This window comes from Crocodylus porosus, unplaced genomic scaffold (assembly GCF_001723895.1).
Source record: "Crocodylus porosus isolate Cpor-Errol unplaced genomic scaffold, CroPor_comp1, whole genome shotgun sequence".
In the NCBI taxonomy this organism is placed as follows: Eukaryota; Metazoa; Chordata; order Crocodylia; family Crocodylidae; genus Crocodylus; species Crocodylus porosus.
The window spans coordinates 507,732-524,772 of record NW_017728929.1 but is presented as its reverse complement, the minus strand read 5'-3'; the positions used below and the strand labels follow the sequence as shown (position 1 = coordinate 524,772).

The following is a 17,041-nucleotide window of genomic DNA, read 5'->3' as shown; positions in this document are numbered from 1 at the left end:
GGAAAGATAACAAGCTTGATTGCACAAGGTTTTTTTTTAGCAGTCTGAAAAAGAACAGTGAGCCTATAGGGACCAAATCTGGGAGGCAAAGGAAAAAACCAAATTATAACTAGCAAGAGATGTTAGAGATGACAGGAAAGGATTTTACAAGTATGTCAGAGGGAAAAAAATAACTACCTTGGTTCTGCTCCTAACAGAGAAGGTAAGTTATTCACAGAAGATCTGAAGAAGGCAGGGCTTTTCAATTACTACCCTACTTCAACCTTCACAAAAAATAAACTTGGACTGGAAGACTAGCAAAATTAATATAAATGAAGTAGGGTAATGGATGCAGATCACCATACATAAAGAACACATGAGGGAATGTTGGACTAATTTGAATGGATTTAAGTCAGCAGGGCCCAATGGAAGTGCTGAGCAAATCTGGGAGTTGCTGTTAGTAAGAGCTGCAAGCGTATGAGTGACAGGCAAGGCTCCAGGGGGCTTAGTGAAGACCTAACATAGCACCTGTCTTTATAAAGGAGACCCAGGGAATTATAGTCTGACTTCAGTACTTAGAAAGTTAATAGAGCACATTATAGAGCAGTCAGTACATATCCAGAGGATGATGGGGTGATCACTAGCAGGCAACATGGATTTCCTGAAGACGTAGTGTGCCAAGCCAAATGTATTTCCTTTTAGCATGGTTACTGGTGGAAGGGGAGAATGTAGTGGATAGTATGTGTGTGAACCCAAATCCAGCTTCCCGTGTTGGCAGCATAATAACCCCATACCTGCATAAAATGACATGCGTATGTAGGAGTAGACAGCTGCACATTCAGACTTGCTCTTTGAGCAGGGCTCGGAAAAAATCCACTAGGGCCATTTAATCTGTTGTAATCCTATGCTGCATCAGAGCCTGTGTAAATCTGTGTAAATCCCTGAAATGTCAATTGAAGAAAAAACACTGCCAGTGACTGGTGAAGAGGATAAATATTTTGTGCTAAGTAGCAATTTGATAAGGTGGATGAACATCAAGGCAGGCTAGGTGGTGTCACTTAGTTCTTGTGGGCACAAAGCAGGGATCCCTGTTGCTTCATGTGTTTCTGGCCCCATGTATCTTCCCTTGCCTGCTGGTGAGCACTTTCAGCTGAGCCAGTAGTGGATACTTTTAGCAAGGTCTAGGCTATGTTTTGGTAGTTAGAGCACTTTGCTGGTAAGTGTGAGATATAGTTTCAAACCTCAAGGTAAAGGAAGGCCTGGAACTTGGGTCTCTCTTTTGGTGGGCAAGTACATTTATGGCTGGATCAGTTGGCTTAAGCATGTTACTTTAGGCAAGTAAGTACTGTATAACTACCTAAAGGAGGAGTTGGGTTTGAGTCGTAAACTGTAGTGAGGCTTTTGGCAAAGTCCAATACACAATTCTCCCAAGTAAGCTGGAAAAGTCGGGGCTAGATTGAGTTACTCTTAGGTGTGTACATAATTGGATGAGTAAGCACCAACAGCTCGCTATAAATAGTTCAAAATCAGACAGGCAGGAGGTCTCAAGTGGGGTTCCACAGGAGTCTGTTCTGTGTCCAGTGGCGTTAAACAATGTTGTTAGCAAATTGGATGCAGCAATAGAGAGTATACTGATCAAATCTGCAGGCATCATGCAGCAGAGAAGAATTGAAAATGTACGGAGAAAGGTATTAAAATTCAAAAGGATTTGGATAAATTGGAGAACTAGGTTATAGCTCAGAAATTCAACAGAAACAAATGTAAGGTGCTACACTTAGGAAAGAAAAGAAAAAACAAACATGCATATATGCAATAGTGGGGGATAACTGGGTTGGCCGGAGCATTGGTAGGAATAATCTGGGATTACAGTGAATCACAAACCCCAGGTGAACCAGCAGTCATTTGCCACAGTAAAAGCAAACGTAATTTTGACTGTATTGTATGTGAGACAGTAGGTAATAATAATTGTTTACTTGGCAGGGTTTAGCCCTGGTCTGGAGCACTGTGCGGAGTTTTGGGTGTTGCATTTTAAGAAGGGTGCATAGAGAAATTTGAGATCATCTGTTGGCGAGTGGAAAATAATAAAGAGGTTGGAATGCAAGTTGTTCATGAGGAAAGGTTGAAGGAACTAGGACTGTTTTAGCTTGGAGAAGAGAAAACTAATGAGGGCATGATAACAGTTTTCAAATATTTGAAAGGCTGACTTAAAGAAGGATAAAAATTGTTCTCCCTCATCATAGAAGGCAAAACAAGAAGCTGAGCCTATCTACAGCGGGAAAGGCAGCTTCCCAGTGCTATCAATTGTGTGCCAGAGGTTTGTATCGTTGGCCTGTATGTTCCAGTCCTGCTGACGACCCTTTTGGGTGTTAGCATCTTGCCAAACAATGGAATTCTGTTTTATTTTTTCAGTTTGCTTTTTTAAAAACAGAGGAAATTACATGCAAAAGAACCTACAGTAAAAGAGCATGACTAAAGTTTCCAGTCATGCATACAGAAGTTGGGGAATACCAGAAATAGATTGCCTGTATCAGGCAGGCTTGATTCTGCTTCATTATGTGGAAACATTCTGATAGTCTTTAATTATGTGATAGCATACTGTTTTTTCCACTGGACTCTGCCTTTTGTAGTGCACAATTCACACTTCGGCCACGTAGTGACTTGCACGGTTGGCCTCTCTGATTGCTGAAGCTGACGAATGTTTAAAGAATGAGACAGAAGATTGTCAGAAAAGAAAGTACGCTTTCATGGTATAGGCAGATGAATGCTACCCTGGAGATAGAAAATTCTGGCCTTGCCACAGACTTCCGGTGTGATGCTGAGCAGATGAGTTGAACTAGTTTTCTGGAGACTATCTCTTATCAGATCCTTGTTTTCTGGATGTCCGTTTTGGAGAGACGTAGGTTTTGATTTGTCCTGGGCACTCATGGCTCCGGCTGGAGTCAACGGGAGCTATGTAAAGTTGCTGGACAGTGTTAAGTATTCTGAAAAACCAGGTCCTGTTTATCTTAAAACTGGCACAGAGAGGTAAGAGAAACAGGACTGTCCAACTTCTAAGTGGTTGGGACCCTGTAAGCCACATCAGCAAGGTCTGCACATCACAGGGGCCACACCAGCATGAGTCACAAGTTCTCGGGGCCATGTGGGCAGTACCCCCTCACCCCCACCCCTGCATACAGGTACCTAGCCTCATTATCAGCTCCCTAGCCAGGGGCTCCCCCACTACACCACAGCTTGCGGGTGCCCAGGACCCAAACTGTTGAAGGCTGTTCCATGCCATCCTGTACTGCCCTGCTCCCCCTGCCCTTCAGGGGAGCCAGGAGTGGAAGCTAGGGAATGGCAGCTGAGCAGGAGCCCACAGGCCTCAAATCAACCCCTTACAGACTCCATGCAGCCTGTGAGCCACCATTTGGATCGCCCAGTTACAGGGTGTTGTGAAGGTAAATTAATTCAATTAAATCAAACTTAATTAACATTTGTGAAGCACTTTGCTACTATGCTGATAAAGGCCATAAAAAGCCTATGATGAAATTCATAATTCTGCCTTGCAAATAAAGTTGAATAGCAAGTAATAAAGAAAAAAGGTCAACATGCTTAACAAAGAAGATAGAGCAAAATATTAACCAGCTGCATATTAAGAGAGCACCATCCATCCTCCGCCGTGAGGAAGGCAGTGGGAGGTTCTGTGAAAAAAGTATGTTTATGTAACTAAGGACTGTGTCATAATGCACATGCATGAAAGCTGTATTAATTTTGCAAAAGCAACCTTATTTCTGTAGTTTTCTAATTTCTGGGGGCTTGATTTTGAAACTTTAAATATGTTATTTTTATTTAGGTCTTTTGTATGTAGTTTAGTTTAATTCAAATAGAAAAAACTCATTCCTGTTTATTTTTGGCTGGCAGAGAATAATTGTATCAAGTGCAGTTTTCTTCTCCAGTTGGAAAATAGCTGCTGTATTACCTGTCTTAATGGCTTTGCACAGTTCAATTTGTACTTTGGAGTCCAGAGAAATAATAGCATTTGATCTCCATAAAACACTTTTGAAATACATATGCACAAAGAGAGAGAATAAGCTCCACAGATAGATTTGGTTTTGATATTGTCTGGCTTTTGAATGTTTAACTTAAAAAGCTCTATATTCATGTTGTAATGATATACTACATCATGCTGATCATTTGGAGAGATTGTAGTCGCAACACAGTTTAGGCTGCAACTGAATTTATGTATTATCCTGTGATGTGAAAGAACTGAATATGACAAAGTATATGTGCAGTACCAATGAAAGACAGCTGTGTACAGTGTGAAGATGGAGCGGAGTTTAAGGATCAGGAGACTGACTAAAGCGCACTGAAGATTTCACATTCTCACTGCTTTCCAGCAATCGTTATTGGACAATTGGGAATTGGGTTTTGCACCCCAACATTTCCATTGCTTCTGTGATAGTGTGTCAAACTCAAGGGGGGGGAAGGGAGAAGAAAGAAGCATATACAAAACAGAAGGTTTTTTATGTGTTGTTTTGAATAAGATGTGTGTTTGCGGCGGGGGGGAATAGAATAGAATGGGGAAACCTTTTAAATGTTGAATTATGTGCATCTTCTCTTCCTTCAGGACAGTGGTGATTATCCACTTACCATGCCTGGTCCACAATGGAAAAAATTTCGGTCAAACTTCTGTGAGTTCATTGGCGTCCTGATTCGACAGTGTCAGTATAGCATCATTTACGATGAATACATGATGGATACAGTCATCTCTCTTCTGACTGGTTTGTCAGATTCCCAAGTTCGAGCTTTCAGGCATACCAGTACACTCGCTGGTAAGTAAGTTGGCACAAAGAACAAGATTTTCAAAACAGTTATTATTATACCTAACTGCTCTCAGTTTTACCATTCGGGAAAGTGGGACAGAGTTTGGGCAACACTGAGTTCTGAGAATTGTATGCAAATTGTATCATAACTGATTTAACTATACAAAAAACATTTCTAGGTTAGCATATAACTTGGGAAATGTGCTTGAATGAGACCAGAAGTTGCCAAAGACCGTGAGAAATTCCACCCCTTCCTTCCCATGCTCAGAAACGAATCCGTTCCCCACAACCCTTCCACTATTTCCCCTTCTTTGCTCTCCCCTCCCCACTCTTACCACCCCCATCTGCTGCTTTTGCTGTCCGGGGAGCAAGGGAAGCTGCTCCAGAGTGGGGGCTGGGATCAGCCTGGGACTGTGATGGCAGCAGGTGGGTGGGTTCCTCATTCCCTGCCTGGTCCCCCCAGGTGTTTCCTGCCAGCCCAAAAGCAGATGCAGGTAGGAGGAACCCACCTGCTTGCCACCCCTGTCAAAGGCTGAGCTTGCCCCCTGTGCAGGTTGGCTGGAGCAGTGCTATAGCTTCCCTCATCCCTGGGACAGTGGCAGGTGTGTGGGGAGGGTGGGCAGGAGAGGGGATGTGGTACTGAGCAGGGAGGGGAAGGAGGAAAATTCTTACCTGCTTTGGGGACTTAGACAAGTCCCCAGCTGCTGCTTCCATGGCATGGTCTGCCCGCCCTGGTGGAGTGGAAGCAGGAAGGCGGCTGGGAGAGCAGGGTGCTGCTACCCCTGCAGTGCTGGTTTTTGCTCCTACACCCCCCTTTGCAAAATCCAGGATCTGCTTCTGATTGACACTCCAGGAAACTGAAGTTCACAACTTATCTATTTCCATATAAAAGCACAGGCAGTACCTGTACAAATGTACCATGATGTTGTCCGATTAGCGTACCACAAACCTGTCTTGAAAGCTAACCACTTCTTGAAAATCACCAATCAAAATAAGGGCAGTTTTATGATGTAGACTCTTGTCCATGGGGAACTAGACAGAGATCAGGTTATTTCATACATGCCATTGAATAGCCATTGGCAGCTTTCAATCTCTTCCATTTTGCGTTGGATTTGAGCTAGCAAACTTAAGATGAAAAGTCCTGTGTAGTCTTTCCAGTCTTTTGAATGAAAAAAAATGACTTTTGCATAATTTATTGATGAATATTTATTTTGTAGCGTAAGTTGCCTGTCATAAAACCCCAGGTGCCCTGTACAGTACATTTTAAATGAATTAAATAGATTCTGATTAATTGTGTCACCAAAAACTAATCCCATCCACCAAAGAAAGAAAAACTCTACCATGACTACATACCCCTCTTTTCAATGACTGCTTCCAAATAGACTTTTGAAAGGAAGGCCAGGATTCTAAGTTTGAGTGTCATCTTCTGCTCTCTGTCCCTAGCGACTTCCTTTTGTTTAAAATTAGCTGAGATACATAATGAGATGTGTGATGTTGTCTGAGATAAATGGACTCCAGACCATACAGGCTTATAGGTCATACCCGTCATTCTAATTTAAACATTTAGAGAATCGAGTGTAATATTCTTCATTGTTGTTGTTATCTTTGCATCATATTTGCTCGCAGATAATATGCTCTGGAATTTAATATGCACCTCGTTTTGAAAGAATGAAGGAAAACAGATCATTCTTTGTAGTAAGTAACTAAGCAGCAGCAGCTAAGGAGTGGAACCTGCTCATTGTTCTGCTCCCTGTGGATTGCTGCAGATTTTATTCTCAGTGTCACCTGTAAGAAGTAGAACCTGTTCTTAACACATTTCTCTCATATAATGTGCACTCAAATTTCCAGCAACTGGTTTTGGGGGAAGACGCATGTTGTGTGCGGGAAAATATGATAAAATATTAATATGCTTAATCTTTGCCCAGCCACTTTCTTTAGTGGTCCAGATATTCAGTTAATCAGAACCCCAAATTGAGACCAGTTTTTTGAAAGAGGTTAGCTTTCATTTATTTCCATATAAAGTTCAGGGTTCCAGGAATATCCATGCCCTTGTAACTTCATACAGTTAGTGCCAGAATTTCAAAAGAATTTAACAGTCAGGGAACTGAAGCCTTTTGAAAATCTGCCTGTATTGCTCATTATGTCCAGAGAACAAGTGGTACAAACATGAGATTCTATTTTAAGAATTACCTCTACGCATCCTCATTCTTGGAAAACACATACTGCTCAATGTGCAAGAAGAAAAGATGCTACAAGTATGTTAGCCAGAAAAGGAAGACCAAGGAAACAATTAGACTATGACTAAGTAGTCAGGGTGAGTGAGCTCTTAGCAGAAAATGTAAAGAAGATGGAGCTACTCAACAGCTACTTTGCCTTCAGGCTTTACAGAAAAATCAAGCTGCACCCAGACAGTTTATAAGGATTATTTGGATAAGGTAAGGGACAAGAAGAAACGCTTTTGATGGGTCTGAATGAATTCAAGTCAGCAGGGCCTTGATGATCTTCATCCCAGGGTACTGAAGGAACTGGCAGCGGAGATTTCAGAGGCCTTGGCAATAACGTTTATCAAGTCCTTGCAGACAGGTGAGGCACCAGAGCAGTGTAGTGCCCCTGTTTAAAAAACAGCAAAAAGGAGGACCCCAGAGGAGTGTTAGACTGGCTTGTCTCACCTTGATACCCACGAGGTTATTGAAGCATATCGTAAGGAAATCTGTTTGCCAGCATCTGGAGAAGGAAGGAGCAATTGTGAGCAGCCAGCACAGATATACTATGAACAAACCATGTCAAACTTGATTTCCTTCTTGGACAAAATAATTAGCTGGATGCATGAAGGGAATGCAGTGGATATAGTATATGCAGGGTTCAGCTAGGTTTTTGACAGTCTCAAATGACCTCATAACAAATTGGAAAAATGTGGGCTAGATGATAGACAACTGGCTCAGTAGCCACAAGCAAAGGGTAATTATAAATGGATTCATGTCGAAATGGCAGTAGGCTTCAAATGCAGTCCTGGAGCCAATGCTGTTCAACATGTTTATTAACTATTTGGATGCTGGAATAGAGAGTTTTTTGAGCAGATTTGCCGATGACACAAAACTGGGAAGGATCATGAACACACTGAAGGACAAGAATGCAATTGAGACAGATCTCGAGAAATCGGGAAGTTGGGCCCAAGCTAATAGAATTAAATTAAGTACGGCAGATGCAAGGTGTTATACCTTGGGGAAAAATAATAAAAAACCCGAATACAACTGAGTGGCATTTGGCTGGATGTCATCTCTTGGCGTCTTGGTGGATCACAGACTCAGTACAAGTCTGCAGTGTAACAGCTGCATAAGAATAGTACGTGGTTTTGGCACGTAGCATCAGTAGGTGATAATGCCTCTTGATTTGGCCCTGGTTAGGCCTCATCTAGACGGTTGTATGCAGTTTTGGGCTCTACGTTTTAAAAAGGACATGTAGAAGTTAGAGAGGATCCAGAGAGGAGTGACAAAAATAATAAAGGGCTTGGAAGGCAAGCCATATGAAGAGACATTGAAAGAAATAGGCATGTTCAACTTGTGGAAGAGGTGCTTAAGAGGTGACATAATAGCATTCTTCAAATATCTGAAGGACTGCCATAAAGAAGAAGGAGAACACCTTTTCTCTTTTGCTGCAGTAGGATATGGACTAATGGCTTGAATTTGCAACAAAGCAGGTTTAGATTGGATATAAATTTATCTTTACTGTTAGGGCAGTGAGACAGTGGAATAGACTGCCTAGGGAAGTTGTGGAATCTCCATCGCATTTTGGATCAGGAATAAGTTTTATCCCCTAATCAGACTATACAGACTTGGGGTTGCCTTCCTCTGTGGCATGGGGGCATGGCCCTCTTCCTTGAATCTCTCATGTATAATTTTTTTAGCCACACTTGCAGCAGCAGGATGCTGGTCACTGTGACCGCCGTGCAGCTTCCCCCCACCCTCCCACCCCAGGCCTACCTATAGCAGGTTAGGGTGCCTTGCCTTGTATTTGTGTGACAGGTTTGATTGTGCAATTTTATTAATAGGTTAGACAAGGATTTATATGGGATGATTTTAGGTAGGGATGAACCTGTCTCTGGCAAAGGCTGGACTGGACACCCTCCAGAGGTCCCTCCCAGCCCTACTTTTCTGTGATATCCTCTGTTGCCCCTTCCTTTTTCAGTGTATACATGGAACTACTTAAAATGTTAGCAAAGAGGTAATTCATAGATTCATAGATGTAGGGTCGGAAGGGACCTAAGTAGATCATCAAGTCCGACCCCCTGCCCCAGGCAGGAGAGAAAACTGGGCTCATATGACTCCAACTAGGTAATTGTCAAGCCTCCTGTGTTGATTTTAGCATACTGATATCTCAGTTGTTAAATCATGTCCAGCTTCGCAATGGAAAAGGTGACCCAGTGTCTACAGTGATCTGAGTGGAAAGGCTCCCCCCCCCAATGTGTATGATAATGTGAACTAATGGTTTCCTTTGAGTTTGGACATCATACTACATTATCCAGGTCTTGCAACTATTTAGAAGCTAAAGCAAGCACAGAATATAGCTCATTTTTACTTTAAGCACAGAATTATGTTGAGAGTATAATATTGGTACTCTGTATTTGTCTACAGACAGCCTGGGAATCTCCTGGTATTATCCAAAGTGGTAATTTGAATCTCTAAATTGTGTAAGATTTAGTACCAGATGACAGAAGAAATGTTCTTTTTCCAGAGTGACATTTTACTGTGCTGGCAATGAGTAAAAGCACTTAGGCTGAGATCACTTCATATTAATTGGGGGAGGATTCTGGTAACGGTAGTCTCAGTGATTTGCTTTTCACCTGGGTTAAATTTGATAAGCTTCCTGAAATGGTTCAGTGCCTGTCTTTTTAGCACATTTAAGGAAGGATGACTTAGGGTTCATTGGTGGTGGTGGTGCTGCTGCTGATAGTTGTTCTTATGTCCGCAGTTAAGGAATTTTTACCTTAATATTATTTGTCCTAGTGGTTACTTAATGGAGTGGGATTGTAGCCCATTGTACCCTGGGTTTGGTTTGTCAGTGTCTAAAATATGGGAAGGATGTTTATTAATTTTTTGTATAATCATGCATAAAATGAAGGGAAGGAAGAGATATTGAGACAATGTAAATTGAGCGTTACAGTAAATTGATGCTATTTGTAATTTTGCTACAATTTGGGAAGAAGGCATCTGAAGGGGCCACTAGTACTAGAAAGCGTTGGGATAACCTCAGCTACGTGGTCAGCATTATGCATAGCATGTTCTGAAGAATGTTTTCATAACTGAGATATAAAGCTGAATTTGTTTTTTTACACAATGCTCTTTTTTGACTGGGGAGCCATGTCAGACTTCAGTTTCAAAGAAATAGTCCAGCAGTTTTTTTTAAGTTGTGCGAGAGGCAAGAATTTTGGGGGGTGATATCTTTTACTGGACCAGTTACATGATTGGGATAAAATTAGATGAGCTTTTGCATGCCAGGCATTCTTCTTGTAATTTTTAGTCCTCTTCATACAGTTGGTACACATAGTGTATCTCCCAAGTGTGTTGGGAAAACTCCCAATGAAAGAAAGTTACTTTCCACTTACTGGATTTGACAGACTATGTTGATTTGCTCCTTTACCAGCACCGATTTTTAATATTACTCTGAAAACATGGAAAGGAGCTCCAAGGGCTTTGATTTCTAACATTTGGATCAGTCGGGGGGGTGGGTATGCCTTTAGTGGGAACTATTTTCTAGGTAATTCTGTATACCTATGTCAGGAGTTGGTTACATTGCATGAATGTGGATCTGTTGAGGTATTATATTTGAGTCCCAGTTACAGGTGAGTAATTTTCCTTCATCTTCTTGCAGCTATGAAGCTTATGACTGCTCTTGTGAATGTTGCCTTAAACCTGAGTATTCATCAGGATAATACACAGAGGCAGTACGAAGCAGAGAGGAACAAAATGATTGGTAAAAGAGCCAATGAAAGATTAGAATTGCTGCTCCAGAAAAGGAAAGAGGTAAGTAAAAGAACCAAGACTATTCTGCTTGGTATTTAGTTCATTCTTCTCTAAAATGTAAATTAAGAAGTTTTCTGAAAAGTGTATATAGCCTTTGTCATTTATATAATTTTGAATATCTGAATGTGTTCCCTGGGTGTAGTTTTAATTTAATTTTAGCCTATGTTCAACCATATGTCCATAGTGGAAGAAAATTAATTAATTCGACCAAAAAAGATAAAGTTTAATATTTTTAAAATATTACATGGTTTTGTGGTTAAAGTATGATGATGGAAACAAATCAGTTCTGTGGAATCTATGTGACCTCAAGCCTTAATACTTAAAGTAAAGCTCCATTTTCAGCTGTTCTTGCAGGAGCTAACTTCTGCACACGTGCGATGGTAGTTATTTTCAAAGATATATGTGGTTCATCACTACACAGCACACAGATTTTGGCTATGTGTAGAATAAAGAACTATTAAAAAGGGGATCTGGGCACTCCCCAGTTGAACTGCACATTACTTGTTTTAGCCATAACCACTATATACTTTCTCCTTACTTTTATTCCAACTACTTTCAAGAAACACTGGAATAGGGACTATGCCATCTAGATGCAAGTAGGAAAAACTAGGCAATAATTATTAAAGTAATTTTTAGTAAACACCAGTCAGAAGTATATTGTAATTCTCAAAGCAAGCATTAGGCCCCACAAAATATATAGTTAAGGTTATACTTTAAAGAAATCTAAACAGAATAAGGTATGGGAACTAGGGGTTCACAGGTATTTTTAGGGCTGATACTTATAGCCAATTTTTAAGGAGGCATATCGGCTGATACTGACCCAATTTCTGATATGCAGCCTGGCAACTTGAAGAGCTTCATGCAGCTGGTAAGTCTGTTGTGGTGGAAGGGAAGGGGGAAGTGAAGGGGTGTGGGAGTGCAGATTAAGGGTCTGCAGTGAGGGAAGGAGTGGGGCTGGGGCAGGCACTGCCCAGTCAGGGCAGGGCAGGTGCAGGATGGAGCCATGGCCTCTGGGAGGGGGGGCTCCCAGCACTATGCACACCCTGGGAGTCCACAGGAGTGGGAGGGCTTGTGCCCCGGATCTGCGCGGGGTGGGTTGGGGCTGGGGCAGCGCCGGGCTACTCCTGGCTGGAGTTGGGCCAGGCTGCACTCAGGGTGGGGTGGGTGGTGTCAGCACTGGGAGGGGGCTACCAAGGGGCTTCAGCCACCCCAAAATTTGCCATAGCACCCACTCCCAGCACCACTGCTGCCTGCCCTGCTGCAAGCGCAGCAGTGGGAGCTGCCCCATCCCCTCCTGGACAAGCTGTGGCTCCAGCCAGTGCTCCACCCTGCCCTTCCACCCTTCCCCTCCCCTCTGCCCTTCCACCACAACATACTTACCAGCTTCATGCAGCTCTCCCAAGTTGCCAGTCTGTGCTTCTCACTGCCTATGTGCTGCTCTGCGGCTACGCACATGCACAGGCCATTTATTGGCCACAGCAGGCCGATTTCCGATGCAGACAATTTTCTTTATATTGGTGCCAATCCAATAGCAGACCAATGTATCGGTGTACCTGTAATGGAAACACATATCAGGCACTCAAAAAAACATCTGCCTCTAGCCTGCAGTGATGCAATGCAAAATCAACGATCATGAATAAAGGCAGTTAGTGTATATGGTCTCAGATTAGGGTAAATTGATTGTGAAAGACATACTTTTTAAAATTGTTTTCCCCACATTGTGTCACTACAGGGCAGAGATTATGGTTCTTTGGTGCTTTCATTGTGCATCTCTTGGATTTCATATAAGGGTTTCACAAATCTTATAATGCATGATCTGCACTTAGTTGCATCATCTTTGAAATGCTGACCTTTACACAACTTAATATAGTTTTTTTGTCTGACCATTTCTGTGGATTCTTTAGTAATAGTTAGGGGTACACTGATACATTAGTCTGATATTGGATCGGCACTGATATAAAGAAAATGGGCTATATCAGAAATCAGCCTGATGGAGCCCATAAACGGCCCATGCATGCACACGGGCACCACACAGCAGGTAGGTAGCGAGGAGCACAGCTCTGCAGCTGGTAAGTCTGTTGTGGTGGGAGGGGAGGGGCATTGGGGGGCAGTTCAAAGCCCTGCAGTGAGGGAGGGAGTGTGGCTTGGGCTGGGGCTGGGGCAGGCGCTGCTCAGCCAGGACAGGGTGCAGGATGGAGCCGCAACTTGTCCAAGTGGCATGTGCTGGGGAGGGGGGCTCTTGCCAGTGCATGTACCCTTGGAGGGGGTGCCCCCAGATCTGGGTGGAGCAGGGCAGGGTAGGCTGCTGCTGTGGGCTGGGGCCAGGGCTGGGGCTGTGCTGGGCTCTTCCTGGCAGGGGGGCTAGGCCAGGCTGTGCTTGGGGTAGGAGAGGGGTCAAGAGGGCTACGGCGAATTTTGGGATGCTGCCGCCACCCCACCCGAGTGCAGTGCGCCTGGCTCAGCCCCCACCAGAAAGAGCCTGACACGGCCCCAGCCCCAATGGCAGCCACCCCGTGCAGATCTGGGGGCACACGCCCCTTCCCATGCCATCTGGGGGTGCACTAAGCAGCAGGAGCCACCCCTGCCTTCCCTGCGCACTCCGGATGAGCCATGGCTCCGTCCCACGCCTCGCCCCAGCTGGGCAGCACTATCCCTAAGCCCTGCCCTAGCCCCACTCCTTCCCTCACCACAGGGGGCCTTGATCTGCACCCCTTCCCACCCCCCTCCCTTTCCATCACAACAGACTTATGCATGCAGCTTTTTGTGCTGTATTAGAAATCGGATCGGTATCAGTCAGTATATACCTCCTTAAAAATTAGAGGCATTGGTATCATCCCCAAAAATCTCTATCAGTGTACCCCTAGTAATAATTACAAATTCATACATTAACACAATTAAAGATGACCTAAAAGAATGCTACCATGCAGCATGTATAGTGATCTGTAGATATGCAGAGTCAGTTTTAAATCTATTTTTTTTTATGTTTTAAAAGTAGATTTGCTTCATCAAAGCAACCACGCCACACTCCATGGTTTGTTCATTTATTTATGTATATCTATTTTGACTCTCCAGAGGAGCACAAAGCAACTGAGCTGTACTGGTGAATCTGGCTAGTACGTTGTAGTTGACATAATGCTTTTATGGTGCTGTAGGAAGAGGAGCCAAGGGGGAGGCCTCATTATTGAACATTTGGACACACGCAATACGTTTATTACATAGTAAATTGCCGTTGCTGCGTTGTGAAAGGGGAGTGGACACACAAAACACACAGTCCTACCAGATATAAAATCGCTTGGATCCAGGGTAAAATTACCCCTTGAAACAATGTGCATTGATTTTACTAAAATACTACATAGAAGGTGTGGCTGCTGCCCAGTCATTTTCATTCTGAGGTAGCTGTTTGCTTAGTGCAGACTTATTTTCCTGCCTCTCATTGGCCAGGCTCTGTAAAATCACACTTACTGTGCACTGCCATCTTAGGGGAGCTCTTTGTGTCTGCATCTTACTGCTAACAAAACATTAAAATGTGAGGTAAATTACTCCATAGTAACCATATCATAAGTCCATACCCTGTGTCTTAGTATCTTTGAACCTTAAGGATGACTACTGTGCTCTTGCCTTTGTTCCTTCAGCAGTGCTTCTTGATTGATACTTCATAGAGCTGCGGTAGTAGAGTCCTGGGGAACCTTTGAGATGCTGATGTTCAGTATAGTACAGGGCCATGGAATATTTTAAGAAACAGTGACAAACTGGGTCAAGTATCTGACAAATCAGAAGTATTCATCCAGCTCGTAAGGCTTTATGAATGGACTGTAAGGTGGATAGAAAACTGGCTGAAGCATCAGGCTCAGAGAGTAGCAATCAATGGCTCAATGTTTAGTTGGCAGCTGGTATCAAATGGAATCCCCCAGGGATGGGTCCTGGGACTGGTTTTGTTCAATGTCTTCATCAACAACCTGGAAGATGGCATAGAGTGCACCCTCAGCAGGTTTTCAGATGGCACCAAGCTGGGGGTAGTAGTAGATACGCTGAAGGGTAGGGCTAGGGTTCAGAGTGACCTAGACAAATTGGAAGATTGGGCCAAAAGAAATCTCGTGAGGTTCAGCAAGGACAAGTGCAAAGTCCTGCACTTAAGATGGAACAACCTCATGCACTGGTACAGACTGGGGGCTGACTGGCTGGGCAGCAGCTCTGCAGAAAAGGACCTGGGAGTTGCAGTGGATGATGAGCTGAATATGAGGCATCAGTGTGCCCTTGTTGCCAAGAAGGCTAACAGCATCCTGGGCTGCATTGGTACGTGTGTTGCCAGCAGATCAAGGGAAGTGATTATTCCCTTCTGCTCTGGTGATGCCACATCTGGAGTACTGTGTTCGGTATTGAGCCCCACAATACAGAAAGGATGTGGACCAATTGCAGAGAGCCCAGCAGAATCCAAAAATGGTAAGGGAGCTGGGAGACATGACTTATGAGGAGAGGCTGAGAGAAATGGGTTTATTTAGTCTAGAGAAGAGAAGACTGAGGGGGGCTTTAATTCAGAAGAGGATGGAGCTGGATTCTTCTCAGTGATGATAGAACAAGGAGCAATTGTCTCAAGTTGCGGCAAAGGAAGTTTAGGTTATATATTAGGAAGAATTTTCTCACTAAGATGGTAGTAAAATATTGGAACAGGTTATCCAGAGAGGTGGTGTTTGGAGGTTTTTAAGATCTAGCTAGACAAAGCTTTGGCAGGAATTATGTAGTTAGGGCTGGTCCTGCTTTGAGCAGGGTATTGGACTAGATGACCTCCTGAGGTCCTTTCCAACCCTCATTTTCTATGATTCAAGATAAACATCCAGGAGATTGACCCATTATAACTAATAAAATTTGGTACATGTCAGGAGGCTGTAAAAGGAGGGGAATAGAAGGATAGCATTGGTTGCATAGTTGTACAAGTAAGATAGTACACTGATGAGCCTGGTATAAGAACCTATACATGATATAACAGGTAAAATTACCTCTGATATCACAGTGGCCCCACTTATACCCGAGTTGGTGACCAGTTCTTGTCTGTAGCATCTATATACATCCAAATTAGATTTAGCATTTGTTAAGAGCTTAGCTAATTTACAATTCAGTTTCTTCATATGTAGCCTAATAGATTTCAATGAATTTTAAGTATATAAAAGGTTTTAAGAGTCTGTGCTACACTTTCTAGTCATACTGCACTAGGGTCATCTTTAGTTCCTCTTGAGTCTACCTCCTGCGATGGTAGACCTAGCTTCCTGCGCTTTATTCTAGGACTGGGCTTTGAGTATAAACCCTACAGTTTTCTAAATGTTTTTATGTGAGAAGCCAAGTTCATTTTCACACACACACACAAACCTGTTCACTCTAGGGAGTTTTTATCAATGACAAAGTGACTAAAACAGCCTATTCAGAAGAAAACATTGTTTATTTGTTCAAAGGTAACACCGCGTGTCAGGAGAAGGGTAAAATAATAAAGGAATTTCACTGCACTTCTTCCTTGATTTTCTCTTTGCATGCTTTCCATGCATCATTCTGTGCCTTCTCCAAGCCTGATCCACCTGTAAGAGATGTAAAAATGCACTTCAGGAATGCATGAAAAACCTACAATATACATGAAAGTTTGCATTACTGCAAAGTTGTAGTAGCATAGTTGGAAAAAAACAGGTATCAGTACAGGGCAAAATGTTTAATAGATTAATGCTTATTACTAGTTAGGTGTGGAAAATGAGCCCTGACTGGAAAAGAGTACCACTCTTCAGCAAGTCTTGCCCTGGGACGACCAAGTCACTCCTTAGCAGCTGTCTGGATCCTACCATACTCGCCCCCTCTGGCCTCTCAGGGTCTCACCCTATTGTCTTGCCTACCAGTTCTTGATGGATTGGGAGTCTGCCTCTACAGGGTGGAGGGGTGAGGGGTTGCTTTGGGTCCCAGATCCTTGTCTGGGCTGAGGCCCCCAGGCCTTATCCACTTTACTGTAGCTGGGCCCCTCTGACTGAGGTCCACTGTCCCAGCACCCTAGGCTCCCAGGTCCCAGCTCCAGCCTTGCTCTTCATGAGCTCTGGGGTCCCCAGCCCCTGTTTCACACTTCACGCGCTCTGGGCCCCCTGGCCCTGGTCTTGCCCTTTGTGAGCTCTGGGCTTGTGCCCTCAGTCTTTTCTACCACATTACAGTTCTTCAGCTGATAGCAGCACTTCTTTCCAGTTGCTGTTTGCAACCTTCAGGCTTGTTGAGGTT

The 17,041-nt window shown here is 43.4% G+C and overlaps 1 protein-coding gene across 1 annotated transcript in view; it reads left to right on the top strand.

Annotated features, from left to right (window-relative positions):
* The window catches only part of STAG1 (stromal antigen 1), a 241,072-nt gene that overhangs the window by 79,669 nt on the left and 144,362 nt on the right, over window positions 1–17,041 (top strand). The window contains exons 6-7 of the mRNA XM_019542857.1: window positions 4,586–4,790; window positions 10,650–10,801. Coding sequence (XP_019398402.1) covers window positions 4,586–4,790; window positions 10,650–10,801 — 357 coding nt within the window. The remainder of the gene's footprint in view (window positions 1–4,585; window positions 4,791–10,649; window positions 10,802–17,041) is intronic.